We start from the raw sequence: 21,536 nt of genomic DNA on the forward strand, positions 1-21,536 counted from the left end.
GAGAAAATCTCTCTTTCTTCGGTCTTAGAAGTATTAACATCTTAACACTTTGTGATATAAACTTGGTCATAAATCATGTACTACCCAAGAACTTTACTTCTTAGGAAAGACGTTCTAAATGTACATAAATAGATATTTTTAAGATTCTTATATACAGGGTGATTCACTACCAGTGCGACAAACTTGCAGGAGGTGTAGGGGGCACAAAGACGAATCGGAATCACATAGCATTGCAGGGTCCGAAATGCCTTCGTCATGCGGTAGAGGATGTTGAACGGGAGGTCGCGTGAACAGCGATCCCACTGGAAGTCAGCATTTGCGAACCGGTTCCCGAGGCAGTAGGATGGACGAGTATTCAAACGTTGAACTGGCCGACATGCACCTCGCGTATGGAGCTGTGGACTGTAACGGGCGCGCCGCTCTGCGCTTGTACCAGGAACGTTTCTCGCACAGGCATGCTCCTCATCATACGATTTTCGCACGTGTGCACAGAAGGTTACGTGAGACTGGTTGTTTCACGAGAGGTACCATGAATCGAGAGCGAACGACGAGGACGCCAGACAATCAGGAGAATGTCCTACGTCTTGCAGAAGGCAATCCGAGTACGCGTACTCGAGCGATAGGCCAACGATTGGGTATTTCCCAATTCACTGTATGGAGGATACTGTCAACAAACGAAATAAGTTCCTACTATCTACAACGCGTCCAATCATTGGAGCCTACGAATTATCCACTCCGGAGGACTTTTGCTACTTGGTTTCTTCAACAGAAACGGTTCGCAAATGCTGACTTCCAGCGGGATCGCTGTTCACGCGACCTCCCGTTCAACGTCCTCTACCGCATGACGAAGGCATTTCGGACCCTGCAATGCTATGTGATTCCGATTCGTCTTTGTGCCCCCTACACCTCCTGCAAGTTTGTCGTACTGGTAGTGAATCACCCTATATATATATATGAATTAAGGCTCATAAAAGAAACCCTGGCTGGCTTTAAAATAGTGGTGAGAATTAACAACGAGTTGACGACTCCCTTTGACATTAACACTGGTTTTAGACAGGACGATGCTCTCTCTACTGTGTTATTTAACTTGGTTTTAGATTGGCTGTCAGAAAATTAGAAGCCACTGGACACATAGGCAAAAAGACAGTGCAGGTCTGTGCATATGCTGATGATGTCGTTATTATCAGTAGGACTAAAGGAGCACTGGAGGAAACAGTGGCCAGGCTGGATAGTGAAGCACAAAGGAGAGGACTTGGATAAATTAAGCAAAGACAAAATATACGGAAATCCGGAGAATGGCAGATAATACGGAAAATTTAAGAACCAGCAGCTTCTCGTTTGAGCATATTCAAAATTTCGCCTATCTAGGTTCGCAGATAAACTAGCCCAACTCTAATACTAAGGAAATGAAGTTCTGTATCCTGAGCGGAAACAGGCCCTTCTATGCACATGAAAAACTAATGAAGTCCAGGGTATTGAACAGTCATTTAAAATTAAGAATATACAAAAGTCTCATTATATCACTTGTGACATATAGTTGTGAATCTTGGAAGTTAACGAGTAAAGATGAGCAGCTGTTGAGAGTATTCGTGCGTAGAATTTTACGAACAGATTTTGTGCCCGTACAAGACGGTGATGGATCCTGGAGAATCAGAATGAATCATGAACTTTACCATCTTATTCAAGGTGCGGACATCGCCAGATTTGTGAAGAGCCACAGACTTGCCTTGTTGGGACATGTTATGAGAATGGATGACATCAGATCAACTACGAGTATAATGAAATGGAAATCTACATGTAGGAGGGCGAGAGGAAGATCGCGGTAAACATCGATGGATGACGTAGAAGATGACTTAAAGATCATAAGAATAAGAAGTTGGCGAAGTTTGACTTCTGGGAGGGCTTACTGGTAGAACATCGTTGAGAAGGCTAACACCCACCCTGGGTTCTAACGCCAGAAGAAGAAGCTATTTGAATATAAACTATAAATAATTGGTATAATTATCTTTAAAAGATAACACAGTTGATCTCTTCTCTGCATGTTATTTTCTCTTCTAGATCTCATTAACATAACTGTCACACCTTTAAATGTATAGTATATTTGTATATAATCTTTATACTCAACGTGTATATCCAAGTGTTAATTTATGTGTATACAGTAATTTAAATTGTTTTTAACTCTGGCTTCTAGTCTGTGAAACGGGGTATTTAATGTTAATATATGCTTAACGTGGTATAATTGTAAATTGTGCGAGTTGGTCGTCCGGTTTTTACCTCTCATACACAGCTATTGCACTTCATCCTGTGGATGCTTTTACTTGTGCACGGATAGATTATTTATTTATTATTATTATTATTATTTTATTTTTTCCATGCTCTTTGGTTTGGGCAACTGCGTACGGCCTTTTGCATCCACTGGTTTAGCACTACCTCCAGTGGAATGCAAAGAAGCATGACACACGCAACATAAGGCCTGACGTAGCCCAGTGGTCAGGAGCGAGAGTGCATAGCACGCGTTCCTTGAGTGGACCGGGGTTCAAGCCCGTGGCTACTAAATACGATAAATATTTGTATTAACGATTTATTGTAAACTCTACTTTCTTGGTTGTCGTGCCGGAGTATAAACAGAAAATTTACTTTACTTTATATGCTGCAGTACGTGCACTAACACGTCACAAAAACATACGAGTATAATCACACGTCGAGGCCGTTTTATAGATTTTCCGCAATCCATTACAGCGACATCTGGTGGAAATAAAAGTTTTTCTGGGAGCTATCATACACAGAGTACACCTACATGCATACTACACTGCACAACCTTATACAAAAAAAAAAAAAAAAAAAAAACCACATTCTGGCATTTATAGTGACGTGCATGCATGACATAGTTATTATGGAATTGGAATTGGGGGAGACCCTCGTTGCCACCAGACAACAAACACTCTCACTATGTCCCCATAATGACCCTGCGCATTTCTCGCTTGCTGCAGTAAAGAATGTTCACGAATGTGGATTTGAAATATTGCAGCATCTTGCTTATTCCATTGACTATTGCAACCTCAGAATTTTTTTCGTTCTCCTGCGCTGAAATCATTTCGTCCTGGAAAACAGTTAGCTACAGATAAGGAGGTTATTTCTGCTGCGAGTCGTGATTTAAAGGACAGTCAGAGAACTTCTACATAACTGGCCCATAGAAATCTTTTGGATATGGAAAAAATATATCATTTTTTACGGTGACTATGTCGAAAAATTGTAATACATAATGCTTGTTGAAACCTTTAATCTCAACTACTTCTGGATGAATACAAATCGTTTTTGAACCGCATCGCATTTGCAATTTACTAAATTACGAAACTTACCTGACGCTAACTGAGTCAGTTGTTTCAAATAAAAATCTCTTTTAGTTGAGTTCTCACATATTTCGTTCACTTCCCTGTCGATTTCCTTGTCCGTCAGAAAATGGTACTCAGAAAGAGGCTTGAATGAAATCCCTGTGCAAGCCATCGAAAACTATCAGAAGGAGAAATAAAAATCAATTAATTTGGCAATCAGAGATTGTGGATGGAATTGGAAAGAAATTGTGGTATTATTATACAACAAAAATTTGAAATTGAAATTATTATTATACACTGTCAAAATTATTATTAAATTCCTTGTATTACACTGCTTGACGAAATTAATGGAACAAAATATTTTCATGAATTCCGAGGGTCGAATAGAAATCGATCTAGTACCTTACAATGCAGCACATTATGCAAATTATTCATGCCTATAAAAACACGGGTTGCGACCACATCACTTTTTTTTGGGTTTGCTCCGTGGGACAGCCACATCTCCAGTACTCAACATAGCAAGTCGTCTTCGTTTAGATGATTTTTTGAGATGGTAGGCCGTTGGACAACGTGAGGCCGAGTAATCGCAAGCAGAGGTGGCATGTTGCTTTGTGGGTCACGCAGTTTTGTCTCGGCACTATGGAAGTAGGCTATTTCTACCTAGTGTCTCCCACCTGAACGACTCGACTGGTTCTTCTCTAATGTACATTCTTTCTTCTTACAGGAGATGGGTCAAGAGTTGTAAGGGGACGCAGCCTCTAAATGAAAAAAAAATATATATATATTAGAGGTTTTGTTAAGTTGACTGTGAAACATTATGTTCCACTAAGGCATACAGAACATCTATCTTCCAAAAAACAACTGGGTCCCATCAGTACTAACTGGAACCGATAGTCTTGTGCATGCAGTTCGAATAAAAATTGGGCTGGGAAGCATGTCTGCTGTTGAAGCTGGTCCCAATGCGCAGTTCTCTCAAAATTTTCAATGGATGTCGATATGGAGAGTGACAGCCCGTGGTGCAATTATGTTACTCAGCGCTAAGCTGCCACAAGAAGTTCGTGTGCGAAGATAGTAATGTTTAAACGGTTGCGAATGTTCTTCTAAGAAGTCATGCAGCAATGATATATATATATATACATATATATATATATATATATATATATATATATATATATATATATATATATATATATATATATATATATATATATATATATTGTCTCTTTTTTCTCAAAACTGTGACTATTATTGTGAATACTTTTGAAAATTAAGTTTCTGAGATATAAATATACTCCTGTGGCTTGCAAGTTGCACAAGGGCGATAGTAACTAGCAATCAACTGAATGAATAAATAAAAAAACAATGACAAATCTGACAAGAATAAATAAAATTAATAATTTTACATTAATTAGTTAGAAAAAAAAGTTTATAACGAAAATTTCAAATTCTTCTTTGTAGTTAGCTACAAAGAATCTAAGATAGGGCAAGTTAAGTGCTTTTGCATCTGAATCCGCACGGATTTCATCTGAAGTAGATTGCTGATTAGTTATGCCAATGTGAGCAACTACTGTACAGAACAATTGGAATACGACAATGGATGGCAATTTTGATTTCAAAAAATAATGGTTTGGAATGCAGGCAATGGCAGGAAAGATATATTGGAGAAGAAATAAAGTCACCGTCCGAAATTATCCATCAATCAATGGTATGTGCTTGTGTAGGGTAATGGACTGTAAACCTAGGAATTGGAAGATGACTTAAGCTTCTGATACCTACAATGAAACTGACCCTAGAACGCATTTGGGAAACAGAAGGGCGTCTGTTTCTGACTACGAGCGGACAAACCGGATTAACAAACCTAAACCAGATTAAGGGAAAGTTCCAGAAGGAAGTAGCTCCACAACCTTTGCACTTCGGGAGAAGGATGCCCAGCCATACAGCATGGCTGAAACAAAGATTTTAGATAAAGGACGAATTAGAGTAGAGATGCTGGAAGAGAAGGTGATTGTATTGGTTAACAAGAAGGCGGGAGAATGGAAACAAAAAGCAGGAGCACGAGGAGAAATGGGTATCGTAGTAGAGAGATTTTGATTTGTGAATGTCCGAAAAATAGTGTTGTAAGGTCGTGTCGGAAAGAATGGTCAAACAGGTGCCTGTGTTTGATGTAAAGGTTGGAGGGTGAAGATACTGTAGTCACAAAAATGAGAAGTCTGTCTGATGAATGGCCCGCTGAATGCTCAAGGAGTCCGAGCCTCGTCATAGCAAGAAAGTAAATGTATGCAGACCGTCGCCATCGATTCCTCTAAATGAGAATCCAGGAAAGGAATGCCTGTAGATCTCGTAAGCCAAACACAAGGAAGACGGCCACAGAGAGAAACCAGAAGTGGAGGATCAATCTATTGGTGGCTGCGAAATAAAGAAAGGGCAAGAAAAAGTAAGTCCCCAACAATTATAAAAGTTGATTATTAGAATCTGCTCAGGACTGATAATTGTTAACTTTGTCGACGGGTAGCTTGAGTAAGCCTAAAACACTGATAAATAGCAAGAAACTGAGTTAGGTGAAAAGATAAAGATAGGCAGAGAGAGAGAGAGAGAGAGAGAGAGAGAGAGAGAGAGAGAGAGAGAGTGAATACTATCTATCTGTGATATAATGGAAATGTGTAGAATATATATTTTATGCTCAGGATTATGTTGAATAAGTGCTCTAGGGAGAATATATGTATCCCGGAGTTGTATATGGTTGTGAAGGAGAAAATAACAAAGGGGTAGACATTTGATTGATAATTGGCTAGAGGGGCAGTATTTTGTAAGGGTAAAAGGATTGTTTTCAGGGAGTTGTATAGTCTGAGATTGTTAGAGGAAGGGTGTTGTGTGTACAAAAAGATTGAAAGGACATTTTAGATTAATTTAAAAAAAATGCACGATGAATATGTATAAAGGAGAAGAAGGAAAGTTTTTACTGTTCCTGTAGTTAACTTTAATTAAAATTAGTGTCGTACAATTTGCAGAAGGAAAGAATAGATTATAACTTTTAACTAAATGGTATAATTAGAGACGTACGAAAAAAAATGTAAAAGGAGGTAGAAGGAAGTTTTATTGATCCTGAAGTTAACTTTAATTAAGAGTAAGTTTTACGATTTCAGAAAGAAGGTGGGGATAATATTTCTTAACATTAAATGAGATAATACAGTACTGCGTAGATTTTAATATGGAAATAAACCTTTGTTATGTTTAGAAATTTAAACACATGCTTCATTATTCTAAGAGAAATATATATTACCCTCAAAAAAAGGAAACTTGCACTAAGCCCAAACCTGTACAAGGAGAATAAATATATCCTCAGTGCCCAGAATCTTCTGTGACAGAAAGAATACATATAGCAGTCAGGTAGCTTTTGAGCTTTGGTAGGGTGAGGAATCTGTTGTTCTTTAACAAAAATAATACACAAGTACCAAAATTGGGTTCCAAAGCACGGTGTATAAAGACACTTAACCAGATAAATAAATAGTAAGAAACCCTCGTTCTCCAAAGTAATCGGATCTACACTAAGACATGAGGACCCTTTAGGGAAATGGTTGGCAGAGATTTATCAAACTGCAAGAGGAAACTAAATGATTTTGTAACAACTGAGGGGAAAGTGGAAGAGAAATTGTTGAAGTTAAAATCAGAAAGGTAACTGGGATGGATGGGCTCTATCCAATTATATTAAGAGAAACACCGACGGAAGCAAGCAAAAGCTAATCCATAATTATGAGAGAAGCCTTGGATTCTGGGGACTGGAGAAATGCAAATGTGTCCCCAATTCCCAAAGGGGAATTAAAGGGTAACACGAGTAACTACAAAACTGTTGGTTTTACTTCTATTTCAAGGAGTCTGCGCGGTAGCACAGTGGCATCGTTACTGTACTCCCCACACTGGGTGGAAAAGGCCGCGGTTCGAGTCCCGTCATTGACGCGAGGAACTTTAATGGGCTTTTTTCGCTCCATGGCTGTTAGTCGGCCTCAGTCGTAGACAGCAAGGTTCCCCTCCCCCCCAGAAACCAGGGTTTTTCGCCAAGCAAAACAGACAAATCGGTCAGAGAACACACGCAATTTACAAACATAAAACACACGGGTGACAATAATAAACAATTACGGTTTTTTATTCTGTTTCAAATAAAATTATGGAGTCACTGGTAAAAGAAGTAATGATGGAACACCTAGACAAGGCTGCGATTATACTTCAGGAAACGTAGTCCCACCAATTCGATGCAGTCAGATAGGAAAGTAAATTGATAAAATTGATAGAAATTGAGTAAATTGATAAAAATAACTTTGCAATTATAAGATATAGATCTTACAAATATAATATAAATATTTGTTTTGTTAAAATAAATCCAGGAGGGGAAATGGAAAGTGAGAATTAGCATTAATGCCCGAGTATTAAGGTAAAGGTAGTAAGTATTAAGATTGGATATTTAGTTTTAATGTAAATAAGGTTGGAAGAACGCTGGATTTAGTAACGGACAGTTTTAGGAGTGGGAATTAAAATAGCGGCTAAATGGAAACAAGTAATTTCGAACAACGAGCTAACAGGGACAGCACTAGCGAAGGGGTGGCATTTGAGAACAGGCGTGAAAGGGTTGCTGAAGGCAAGAAAAATAGGACCGTGAAACGGGATTATGAAGCGTCTCTTTTGATCTAAGAAAGTACTCTTAGAAAGTAAACAAGAAATTAGTAGACATCCGGTGTTCACGTCAAAAGAAAACGGCGTCAGGATGACTGAATTTTTGATAAGTTGGCCATATTTAGCAGAGAAAGTGTGAACAAGAAAATTAGTGTTTTGGAAAACATGAAAAGGTCATACTGCTGTGTGAAAAAAAAAAAAAAATAAGAGATTTCTAGAGAAGGTCTGGTTTGTGCACTAGGGAGACGGTTGTGGTGAAATATTTTAGTAAATAGGAAGGAATGAAAAATTAAACAGTATGAGGATTGGTTGGAGTCCTTGGAGGAGGCGTTCCAAACTTGAGGGAAACAGTAAAGTTCAGGGGGAGTAATTAAGCAAGTGTCCACTCTGTATCTGACTTTGTCGTCGAAAGCGTCGTGAGTTTGGGGGTTGAAATGGGAGTAGATTTTTTGCTGGTCAGAGTTCACACCTCGTGGTAGAAAGATGAAGAAGAAAAAGAAAAAATAAACGTGAGAAAAAGAAAGCCTTGTCCGGCATCGGAAGGCAGTGATAGGCAGTGAAGGCGGTGGTTAAGTTGAAGGTTAATGTAAATATGCAAGAAAGAAATCCTTGTCCAGCATCGGAGGGCAGTATAGGCAGTGAAGGCAGTGGTTAAGTTTAAAGTTAAAGATAAGTGAATCAAGAAGAGAAATAAAGCCTGTTCTAGCATCGGAAGGCAGTGATAATGGCCAGTTGTGCAGATAAGTGAGCCAAGAAAAGAAAGAAAGAAAGTGTGGTCCGGCATCGGAAGGCAGTGTGCCCAAGAAATGGAAGAAAGCCTGTCTGTCAAGAAGGAAGCCTGAAGACAAGGAAATTGGAAGTAGTGGCCATTCCGGAACGTAAGTCTGTTCCTGTTTTTTTTTATTTTTTTTTATTGAACCCTGAACTCAAGGACTCATAACCTAGCTCTGCAAGGAACTGAGTGATAGTCCTTTAAAAAAAAAAGGAACATTCCTGTTGTATTAGGAAGTCGGTTCCTAAGGCTGAGATAATTTGTTATGAATGTTAATGATAATGAAATAAGGTAAGGGTGGTACAGGGGGTGACCAAGATGATACTAGGGAGTAATTAAGATAGAATGAGGGATTTATAGTGAACATTGCTGAGGTAAGAGGATACCAGTTGTAATATATTTTATGTGTTAAATGTGGCTAGAAACAAATATACAAAAAGAGTAATAAGAATTGTAATGAGTTTACTGATGATAGTGATAAAAATTGGTAATGTAAGAGAATGATTGAGTAATCATTCATGATTCATATTAAGTAAGATACAACTGATACAAACTGATGTTAATATTTTGTAAATTGAGAGTAGTTGATGACAGAGAGATAATGTAGCTTACTGTAGTATGGTTTGAATATGGAAATTGGTATGCTTGTATGTAATTATTTGTTCTTTTTATGTAAATGCTGCATATAATGTTCAATTAAAGGTTGTACGTTTTTTTTGTAAATAAGTGTCTTTAATGTTCTGCTAACACTCGCTTCACTGTGAATTGCAGTCAGATTTGCGTAATGTGGAGCTGTTTGGGACCTCAGTACAGCTCAAAAATATAAATTAAATCATATAACATTATTTATAATCCTCCCCCCCCCCCCACAATGTCATATACTTGGCTTTCAGAAAGCTTTGGTTACTCTTTTGATACTGTTGCGTATAAAAGAGTGCTGTATAAATTGGGGCAGTGTGCCATTAAGAGCAAAGTTATAACTACGAATAAAGGGATAATTGAGTGGGAAAAGAGAGAGTGGTAATCGGTGCACATTACGCTTCTTGGACTAATGCTATTAATGGAGTTCCCTACGGTTCGGTATTGGGCCCAAGGTTGTGTTATATATTAATCCCCGATATTAATGAAATCATATTAGGCTTAATTTCCATGTTTGCGAACGACACGAAGGTTGGTAGGTTTTTAAATGACCATAAGGACGACGCCACTGCAACAGGATCTAGAAAAGCTGAGTAGATGGACTCAGAGATGCTAACTGAAGTTTAACATTGAAAAATGTAAAGTATTGCATATAGGTTGCAGTAACCCAAAGTAGAGTACCAATTGTGTGGTGCTACACTGAGGGTAGTGGAGAAAGGAAGAGAAAAGAGGGTAATCTGCAGTTAGACAAGAAGTTCTCTGAGCGGTGCAATCAGGCTGCCAGGACAGCTCATGGGATGCAGTCAGTGTTATACAGGATTTCGCTAGCCACGATAACGAGGTAAATAATCCCATTGTGCAAAGTGAGTCTAAAAATAAATCAGAAATATTTTTAAAAATCATCAATGTTTTACATACAGCAATTTCAATGTTTATTGCACTTTCCCTTCAAAGCACTCTTCAGCTTCGTCTAAGCAGAGCTCCCTTCGCGATTTTCAGGATCTAAACAGCAGCGGAGGTTCGAGGAAGTTCCTGCCTTTAATGTTTGCTAATTCCTCAAATTCCTTTGAGGTGAATTTTAATTTTCGGGAACACAAACTAGGCAGCACCAGATCTGAACAATAGGGCGGGTGCCTTACGTGATCTTGCGTTTTGGAAAATCTCTCTCGCTGTGACAGAGGAACGCCGCGGTGCATTCTTCCGTCATTTACCACTATCCTAATGCTAATGTTGGCCATCATTTTACCAGAGCAGTTATGAGTTCCTCTTCTGAGCAGGAATATTCAAAATATTGTAACGAATCCTCTTCTTATAATGGCTTCTGCTAGCTATTACAAGAAGCTTGCACCTGGCCCTCGCCTATCTATATTTTTTATAGTATTTCACTTTGGAGCGGGGTAGCATGAGAGATAAGACGTGTAGTAAGAAACTTAATTTTAATAACTTTCAGTTGGTTGTTGATGGCTTTAAGCTCCACTTACACCTTAAAACTCCCAAAACAGGTCGATTTCTGTTTATTGGACGAAAAACCCGAATTTCCGGGAGAAAGAATCCTGCTATCCATTAGTAAGACCAACTACCCAGCCACCTTATGAAAAAGACCCCTAAAATTCTTCGCATCATTCAGAACCTTCGAACTGGAGTCTTTTACACCCGCTCCGGACCGTGATTTTATCTACTGCTAACTTAATTTATCTACTTTAACCCAAGAGAAGATATAACTTTCAGCAAATTTAACGATAACCCAAATCGTAAAGAAATTGATTATAAACTCACCGAAATTGGAACGCAGAGGAGAGAAATCCGAGAAGAGTGATGTTATAAAGTCTCTGTCGACGCAAAAAAAAAAATGGATAAGATGTTGAAGATATTGATACACTAAATATCCCTTCTCGACGTTTCAGTTTATTCTGTTTCTGCGTTGCCGATTGGTTAAAATCAGTTTATTCATAATAACAATTTTCTGTTTTGGCCTTGAAAAAAAAAAAAAAAAACAAAACAGAAACTGGTTTCATTTTAATGAAAATCAACCAAACTGGTTTTTGTAACAAAATACAAACTGATGACGCTGTAGAGTAGATATCATCTTTTAATGGAGCAACAGATATGGTGAAGACTGCCACTAATGACATCGTCTACCACTATATCACATGGTCCAACGGGAAAGACCAAAGGGAAAAACCAGAATAATTGAATTTCGGTACTCCCGCGATATGAAAATCTGTGTTATTGAAGGAAAAAGGAAAAATGTATGTAAATTGAGACTCCTCCCGTGTGATGATTTTGTAACTGAAAGGAAATGTTACAAATCTATTGTCTTTGGTCATATAATGGAAAATGAGAGTAGGGGTGTGTTATAGGCCTAATGAATCTGATGAGTGTAATGAGCAATTGTGCAGAGAAATAGGGGGCCAGTAAATCACGATGTCTTATAAAGGGGGATTTTAAATTTACAGATATCGACTGGAACTTGTGGATTGGTCACTCGCACGGTCGCAAGACTTTTGTGGATTTATTGGATGACAGTTTTCTATAGCAACGTGTTCAAGGGACAACCAGAGGGAGAAATCTTGATTTGATTATCAGCAGTGATTATTCGTGCATTAAGAATTTGCAGATAAAGGAACCACTAGGTGATAGTAGGCCTGACAATACCGGTATTTCGGTATTTTTAATTTATAAAACCGGGATACCGGTATTCCAAAAACAACATTTTTTTTTTCAATAAATTTTGACGAAAATTAGGTGCAATAAAGTAAGGAAAAAACAAGCAATTATTTCAATTCATGTTTAAATCAAAGTTTTATTACAATAATAAATACTGTAATAAAAATACAGTTATTCTATAAACAAAAATATATATTGTCTTGTGTCCCGCTTTGCAAATACTGAAGAATGTGTGGTAAATTTGTGCGCTTCTGTGAAATACGGAGTTTCGATATCGTATGAACTTCTCTAGCTATTTGAGAATTTTGATTCTCAAGAGTTTTATGGCAGCATCTGCAATTAAAAGATTGCTTCTTTGAGGCATAGCGCATCACCGCTAACTTTATAGGCATTAGTGTAGATATAGCGGCAGATATTAAATGAATAATAATCTAAATCCATTAAAGCTTTCTGCACACAATATCTCAACTTAAAAAAAAATCTTTTAAGCATGGACAGTAAACTGTTCCAACGAGTCGTGGAAGCTGATTGCAATACAAAATCTTTGCCAAATTCTACTGCAATATACTTTTGTATCACTTTCGGTTGTTGAACTTCTAAAAATTCTAACTACTGTACTTTCCTTATTTTTGTTTGCGATAATTATGTCATGACACGACGTCACACATTGCTGTTTTAAGACTACCTCAGTAACAGAAAAATATTTTTAGATTTTTGTACTTTATAACCTTTCAAATTATTCATTAACAGGCAATATTTACTTTTTCTTTTGTGTGTAACAAAGTGTGTAGTAAACCGGATCAGAGTTTCATGACGTTTTTAGGTTTCCGTTACATCTGTATTGTCTATAACAGGGCTTCTTAAACTTTTTTCATTCACGACCCCATTTATGATTGCGAGTTTCTTGGCGACCCCACATAAATATAAAAGAAAGATAAATTAATATTTTTTGATGATTTATTTATTAGGTAACAATATACATATACATATGAAAATATATAGTTTTAGAATTCGTTTTGAAACATACAAAAATCTAAAATTAAAAATTGCACAAAAAATTGTAAAATTGTATTTATTATAGTTACAAAAATTATATGCCCTATTTTTCATCAAAATTGCATTTTTTGCAATAACATAAATAAAAGGGAATTCTGACCGTCTTAGTTCGCTCGAATATATTCGAACGCAGTCGTTGAGTGGTAAGTATTAAATTAAAATTAAAGTAAAACATTTAATGAGATGGATGTGCCTGTTTTTTATTGCGTAACAAATTAAGTCTTGGTGGAATGTTTGACACTGCTGGACGTAAGACCTCTTCAACATTTTTTAGCGCTGAACGATACTGGGATTTAATATGTGTTAAAGCTGAGAAAGTAACTTCACATAAATATGTGGTGTTGAATGGCAGAAGTACATTTAACGCCATATCAGCGATTGTGGGAAATTCAGTTCTAGTTCCGATCCAGAATTCAGTCAAGGACTTTTTTTGAAATTGTAGTTTTAAGTTTGAGTCACTCGAAAGCTCAGCAAATTCCTCTTGAGCTTTAAGTGGCAGGTGACCAATCTCACTTAAGCCAATCCAAAACGGCTTTTGAATCCAAACTATTTTTTGGAAATCAATATTTAATATAAAATATGTACGGAACTGTGTTTCTAGCGCTTTTAAGTGATCTACAATAATTTTTGCAATAAAAGTTTTACAATGAATTTTCTCGATTATAAACTTGTCGACACCGGAAAACATTTCGAACGAATTTTTTTCTACCCTACTTTTCCAAATGTTGATCTTTTTGATAAAACTTTCAATTTTATCATTCGAAGTAAATATATCGCAATTTTTTCCTTGGAGAGACAAGTTGAGATCGTTTAATTTCGCAAAAATATCTGACAAATAACACAGCTTGGATAGCCATAAGTCATTTTGAAAAAAAGCAGCAAGTTCACATTTTCGTTCGGTTAAAAATATTTCGATCTCGTCCTTTAATAGCAATAATCTTCTTAAACTTTGACCTCTTGACAACCATCTTACTTCTGCATGTAATAATAAAGTTGTGTAGTTGGAATCCGTATCCTTACAGAGATTTGAAAATAAGCGCCTGTTAAGGGCATGGCTCTTAATAAAATTTTATAATCTTAACAGCATCCTGAAGCACATCGTTCAATTCTGGTGCTAATTTTTTTGCTGCAAGGGCCTCTCGGTGAATAAGGCAGTGAGTAAAAGTTATATGATCATAATGAGCAGCTCGAAAAAATGATTTAAAACCAAAATTTTTGCCGGTCATCGCTCTTGCACCATCTGTGCATATTCCACAGCAATTTTTCCATTCTAAACCTTCAGTTTTTAAAAATTCGTCAACTTTACAATATATGTCTTTCCCTGTAGTATGGTCTTCCATAGGACGACAAAATAACAATTCTTCCTCCACGCTTTCTTTATAAACGTACCTGACATATGCTAACAACTGAGCCAATTTAGTAATATCAGTTGTTTCGTCCAACTGAATTGAAAATTTTGGGCTTTCTTTAATTCTTGTAATAAGTTGCACTAATTGGTCCTTGTTAATATCAGAAATTCGAGACAGTGTCGTTCGACAAAGGAATTTTTCGAGTATCATCGCCATATTTACTTCCATGTAGTATTTCTACCATTTTAATAGCAGCAGGTAATACAAGATCTTCTCCAATGGTGAACGGCTTTTTATTTTTAGCAATGCAGTATGAAACTTCATATGACGCTAGTAAACATTTTTCACTAACGGTTATAAATTTTTCAAAGGATTTTTTTTCTTTATTTAAAGATTTATACAGTCTTTCAAAATATTCTTTTGGTTTATTGACATACGAAACATGCTTTGATTCAAGATGTCTTTTTAATTTTGATGGTTTCATACTCTCTGGAGCCAATAATTCATTGCAGATCAAACAAAGAGGTTGTTCATTACCCTTACAATTTTGAAATGTAAAGCCAAATTGAAGAAAAGACTCATCATATTTTCTTTTTCGCACATAAGATGCCTGTTTTTCAATATTTTGTCCTGCCTGAGAACAGTTTGTAGCATTATTATCTGCGTCATTGCTATTCTTATTTAAGTTCAGCCATTTATCCATGGCCAAAAATTATTTTGATCCTAAAATACAATAAATATATAAAAATAACATATTGCATATAATAATTGATTTATTAATTACCGAATAAATAAAAAAAACTAAAATCTCGTTACGGCGGAGCACTCTAGCGTCAATACTGCACTAGTTCACATTACAGTCAGTGTTATTGAATCATAGTCTCGCTGCACGTGTGCGCGCGCATTCCTCCCTTTGTTTGTGTGCAGGTGTGTGAGTGTGACTCTGCACAAATACACATCTAGATGTTATAAAATCGTGTATTTAAATATTTGACATTAAAATCTCTCGCGACCCCAGAATTTTGCTACGCGACCCCAAATGGGGTCGCGACCCATAGTTTAAGAAGGCCTGGTCTATAACAATCTCTCAGTTATAGTAACGTCAGTAACGCCAATGATTTATTGTTGCGCATTTTGTAAACTTCCCGTGAAGAAATCTTCTTCTTCTTCAGGTTCCGTGTTTAATTTGAACGTTGGAGACCACAAAATTTTCCAGCCAACTCTGTCTCCTGCTTTGTAAAATAGTTCTTGCGTCGTAAGATCCCTTTGCAGGATTAGTCTCTTCCGGTCATATTGTGGGCCTTTTATAATATGCTCGAGGTAGATAGTCTTTCTCTTTGCAGTTAGCAGTGTCCTCGCGGTCCTTGCCCACTCAAGGACCTGCTCATTGATGACCCGATCTGTCCACAGAATTTTGAGCATTCTTCTAAGAGTCCATATCTGAAAGGCTTCCAGTTTCCTGATTTCTGCTTTCCGGGTGACCAAGGTTTCACATCCTATATGGAGAGTGTTCCATGTGTAGCATTTGGCCATTCGATGTCTTTTCTGAAAATTCAGTTTCGTGTCACAGAGGAAGTTCTTAAAATGCTTAAATACCTCTTTGGCCATACCAATTCTGCTTCTAATTTCTGTGCCTTCGTCATTATTATTTGTAAAGATCTTTCCAAGATATTTAAAACTATTCACTTGTTCGATGGGGTAGTTGCCACAAAAAAAATAATAATAATGTATGATATTAGAGTGGCCGTAAATGATTACATCTACCCGTATATTTATTTTGTCTGTAAATTGCGCGTGTTCTCTGGTCGATTTGCCTGTTTTCTGGACCAAAAAAAACCCCGTTTCTAGAGATAAACCTTGCTATCCACGCCTGAAACCGACTAACTCAGCCACGGAGTGAAAAAAGCCCACTAAAGTTCCTCGCGTCATCGACAGGATTCGAACCCGGGCCTATTCCACTCGGAATGGGAAGGACGGTAACGATAGCACTGTGCTGCCGCCCAGACAGTGAGTTGCTACAGCGTATTTTGATTCCAGGCAAGACGTTTTTGCTTATGACCATAGTTTTTGTCTTTTTGGCATTATTTATTATTAAGCCTATCTGTTCGGTGACTGTTACCACTTTGTTCAGGAGTGTTTGTAGCTTTTCCTCTGTCGTTGCAATGAGGGCTCTGTGAATCATATACAATTCAATTGAATAAATCATAAACAATTATTTTTTGACTTAGTACTGAAAAACCGTATTTCTGTATCAATACCGGTATTTGAATACCGGAAAAAATGACTGGGACTCCGGTATTCAGGATCACGGAATCTTGGTATTGCAAGCAGTGATCACAGTGTACTGATGTGGGATTTAATTAAATATGTAACTACCATCAAGGGTAAGGGGAAGGGTTTTTGCTTTCGTAAAGGTGACTACAGGGGTCTCAGACAGTTACCAAAGGTGAATTCTAAATGGTGACGCTACTTGGGTGTTCATACCAACTAAAAATTACTGTTCAAGATTCAGGCCAAAATGAATGTCAGATGAATTAATGAGGCTCGTGGCAGAGAAGAAAAATTCATGGGTTACGTATAAATTAACAGGTGACAAGTAAGCTTATGGCAGATATAAACTAGTTTGTAATCAAGTCACAAAGAAGGTTAGGCAGGCAAAGGCAGATTATAAGAAATCCTTCGCAAAGGATGCAAAGAAAAACAGAAGAGAGTTCTTTACTTATGTAAACTTTAGGAGGAATGGGAGAATCATATTGGCCCACTTACATAGATGGTTAGACTATTGATGAACCTGCTCAGATAGCTGATAATCTGAATGAGTATTTTGCATCTACGTTCAGACATGAGGAGTTATTCAAGGAGGGGAAAGCCAGAAGTTTATCAAACCCTAACAGGGAGCTAAGTGATTTTGTAATAACTGAGAGCAAAGTGGAGGAGAAATTGTTGAAGTTAAACATAGAAAAGGCAAATGGGGCGGATGGGATCTATCCAGTTATATTAAAGGAAGCAGCGAGGGAAGTTAGCAAACACTTAGCCATAATTATGAGAGTATCCTTAGATTCACTGGAGGTACCCATGGACTGGACATGTGCAAATGTATCCCCGAGCACACCGGGTTGAAAAATCCAGGGTTCGAATCCCGTCGATGATGCCAGGAACTTTAATGTTTTTTTTTTTTCACTTCGTGGCTTAGTTAGTCGGCCTGAGGCGTAGATAGCAAGGTTTTTCCCACCAGAAACTGGGGGTTTTTCGTCCAGCAAAACAGGCAAATCGACCATAGAACACACGCAATTTACAGACATAGGACACAGCACGGCAGATGAATTTAATTATTCGGGTGGCCTAATATATAATAGTTTAAAAATAGTATCCCCAATTCACAAAGGTAGTTCAAAGAGTAACCCAAAAAATTATAGGCCTGCTACTTTAACTTCTGTTCCAGGGAAAATGATGGAGTCACTGGTGAAAGATGCATTGTAGGATCATCTAGACAAGCCTGCAGTAATAGTTAAAACATAGCAAGGGTTTGTTTAGCGGAAGTCTTTTCTGATCAATTTTATTGGATATTACGATGTGGTCACAAAGGAATTGGATGCAAAGAGTAATTTTGATATCATATATTTGAATCTTTGAAACGCTTTTGATACCTGCTGTACAAATTGGTGTGGTATGACATTAAGGGCAAGTTGCTGCAATGTATAAAGTGATGGTTGAGTGGGAGACGGCAGAGAGTGGCAATCAATGGAAACTGCTCTTAGTTGTATAATGTTATTAGTGGAGTCTCCCAGGGTTCGTTGCTGGGTCCATTGTTGTTTTGTATATTTATCAATGTTATCGATGAAGATATATCACGCTTAATATCAGATTAAGTTTCTTATTTTGCAGTTGCATACTAAAGACAGTACGCAACTGCAACAGGATCTAGAAAAGTTTGGCAGATCGGCTGAGAGGTGGCAACTGAAGTTTAACATTGACAAATGCAAAGTACAGTACTGCATATGGGTAGCGATAGCCGAAGAGAAACGTACCAACTGTGTGGTACTACACTCAGGGAAGTAGAAAGTGAAAAAGACCTGGGGGTACCTGTACAGTCAGATATGAAGTTCTCTGAGCAGTGCAGACGGGCTGCAAGGGCAGCTCATGGAGTTTGTCAATGATATATAGGAATTTTGATAGCAGAGACAAGGAGTGATTATCCCGTTGTACAAGTCAATGGTCAGGCCACACCTTGAATACTGCATTCAGCTCTGGAGGCCTCATTTTAGGAACGATGTAGAGTTGCTAGAACGATTATAGAGAAGGGCAACAATATTGGTGAGAGGAACGAAGGGGTGTGCTTATGAAGAAAAGTTTAATTTATGCAACTTACAGTGTCTGGAGACAAGGTTCCTGCAAGGTGATCTGGTTGAGGTGTATAAAGCCTTGAATGATTTGAGCAGGCTCAATGCTGACGGGATACTTCCACTTGCTCAGATTAAGAGTCTCTCCTCAGGGGGCATAGCTTCAGATTGAGGAAAGACAGTTGTAGAATAAATGTGGGGAAATTTGCCTTTAGCCAGCGGGTGGTTGATTGCTGGAACAGACTTCAATATTTTGTTGTGGAAGTTGATAGCTTAAATAAATTTAAGGTTGAACTAGACAAACATTTGGAGTGACCGGATTGGTGAAATGGGAAGGTTTTTCTCTTGGCTAATGCTGTCTAAGCTTGCTTTCTTGCCTCGTATGCCGCAACTAATGCTAATATCACAAAATTTTGTAAAAATATATATATATATATTGTTATTCATTTAAAAATTGTCCTGTCACTGTTGAACAACCTATATATTTGAATTTGCGGAAAAAAAAGAGGATGCCAGCTAAGTATACTTCTGTTGTCACATACCCCAAATCTTCAATGGTAAGAGATTTCAACAAACGAAGAACAGATTATGACTAGCCCTGTTCAGGTTTCTATTATAAAGATCTTGGAGATAAATTCTCAGCGTTCTAAGACAGTCCCTCCCCAGTTGGCTAAGATTTCAGAAGAGAAGTATATTTTTTTAATGAAATCCCCAAACACGAGAGGTATTAGAACCTAAAGAACTGAACACCGTGCATAGGTTGAAAGTTGAGAAGACGAGAGATGCTTTTTGTTGACATTGGACTTGAATTTCCGTAGACTATAAATTTCAGGAAATAGGTATGAAGGAATGTTGTTCCAGAAAACGGCAGTTGAATGAAAAAAGGAGAAATGAAAAGTTGATTCTGTGAGTTTGAGGTTCGACAGAAATGGATGTTGGCTGGCGGTGGCAAGTGTTCTAACTGTTTGGGAAAAGATAGTGGAAATTATAGAAGCCAATTCAGAAGAACAGTGCCCAATGAAGTATCTCGAGGAAAGGCATGCAGCAGAAACAGATCGTCTATGAGACAGCGAGTGGAGAGACTCTGTTAGAGAGAAGTCATAAATTAACCTAACTGTCCTCTTCTCAATGGAATCTTTTTGGAGCGCCGCCCTAGAATATGATAACAATATTCCATGGTAGGGAGGATTTACTATTTTTTCAGAGTAAACATCTATTTGGAAGAAAAATAACGCCGAGATCGAAATAGAAAACTCGATTTGTTATGTGCAGTGGAAGCAATATTCCAGATGTGCCTATGTCAAAAGAGATTAAAAGAGAGGATAAACCCTAATAGACATATGTGATCTTGTCTGAAATCAGAATCTCGTCGCAGATAATTGTAGGAGCAGAAGAATCCTTTTTCGCGATATAAGACAGGACTGAGTTTTAGAAAGATTGAAATCAACTAAGGTATCTTTTTCCAATTTGAGAATTATCGGGAAACCCGCATGTAAGGAACTGGTGGTGAATATTCGAGTAGCTAAAGCTCTTTGAGCAGGTCAAGATTTATCAAACTGGAAGGAGAAATGCAATGTATTGTCATCAACAGAACTATTGATAGGATTTCTGGTGAATGGAAGAATGTCGTTAATATACAAGAGGTAAAGAGTGGGAGAAAGAACTGAACCTTCGAAACATCTGCATTAGTGGAGAAGTTAGAAGACAGACAGTCATCTACCATTACCCGAAGTGAGCAGTAAGGGAAAACTGGATACACAATTATAAAAAAAAAAAAAAAAAACAATTTGCAAACCATAAGAGGGAAAGTTATTTAGAAGATTATTTTGACAAACACAATCAACAAAGTTTTAAATATCAAAAGCAACTTCTTCAGTTATACCAAACTTTTCAATTGAATTTTTCCACAGATGGGTAATATAAGCCAAAATATCATCAGTAGGTCGAAACTGACGGAATCCATTTTGGTGATCACTGATCAAATGGAAGTTTTATAGATTGATTAAGCGTTAGCAATTAAGACATTTCTCCATTACGTTAGAGCAAATTTTCAAGCAGAGGGGAAAATACCTTTGCAATAAGGAATTAAAAAAGGCGACACACAACAGGAGTAAGCTCAGGAGCACAGGTTTTTAGAACATGTGGAAAAATACTATCCGGAACAGCAGTCTTGATGCTTTTTGGCATCAAGGCTGTTAAAAAATCTAACACCCTTTTGACGGAAGAGCACAGGACGCATTGAAAGGAGTGTAAGAATAATGGTAGAAGATGATTTACAAAGATCATCAATCCATGAATTAGAAGAAACGTAGGATGCCAGCAGGCCAACTCTCTCTTTGGGTAAAGGGCCAATAGAACCACCTGGCCAGATTTATCATTGGGTAAAGTGGCAAAAGAACCAAACTTATTGGCTGTGTAGTTAGCACTGTCTGCTATTCAGGTAGGTAAATGTACAATCTGTGCGAGGTCATTAGTAATTTCAAAACCTCAGCATATCGAATGTACAGTGAATAATTTGGTAATATTATGTGATGTCAGATAAGTAAATAATTATTTTGTATTAAATAAGTGATCTTACCTTGTGTAAGTGGATCGAGGACTTCTTAGAGCAGACCGCCGTTCGAAAATCTATCTCCGCGCGGTTTAATAATTCTTCCTCATCAATGACTACACTGAGGATAATAGCTTTTTCATTGCTCTTTGTTCTTGTACACGG

General features: G+C 37.5%; 1 protein-coding gene across 1 annotated transcript in view; it reads right to left on the reverse strand.

Moving 5' to 3' along the window:
* The window catches only part of LOC150077688 (alpha-tocopherol transfer protein-like), a 71,689-nt gene extending 60,409 nt beyond the window's left edge, over window positions 1–11,280 (reverse strand). The window contains exons 1-2 of the mRNA XM_090385071.1: window positions 11,185–11,280; window positions 3,360–3,510 (exon numbers count right to left, since the gene is read on the reverse strand). Of these exons, the coding sequence (XP_090241197.1) occupies window positions 3,360–3,504 (145 nt within the window). The 5' untranslated portion in view covers window positions 3,505–3,510; window positions 11,185–11,280. The remainder of the gene's footprint in view (window positions 1–3,359; window positions 3,511–11,184) is intronic.
* Window positions 11,281–21,536: the final 10,256 nt, after the last annotated feature.

The sequence above is a fragment of the Mastigoproctus giganteus genome, chromosome 11 (genome assembly GCF_048544385.1).
Source record: "Mastigoproctus giganteus isolate SK-2022 chromosome 11, ASM4854438v1, whole genome shotgun sequence".
Taxonomy (NCBI): Eukaryota; Metazoa; Arthropoda; class Arachnida; order Uropygi; family Thelyphonidae; genus Mastigoproctus; species Mastigoproctus giganteus.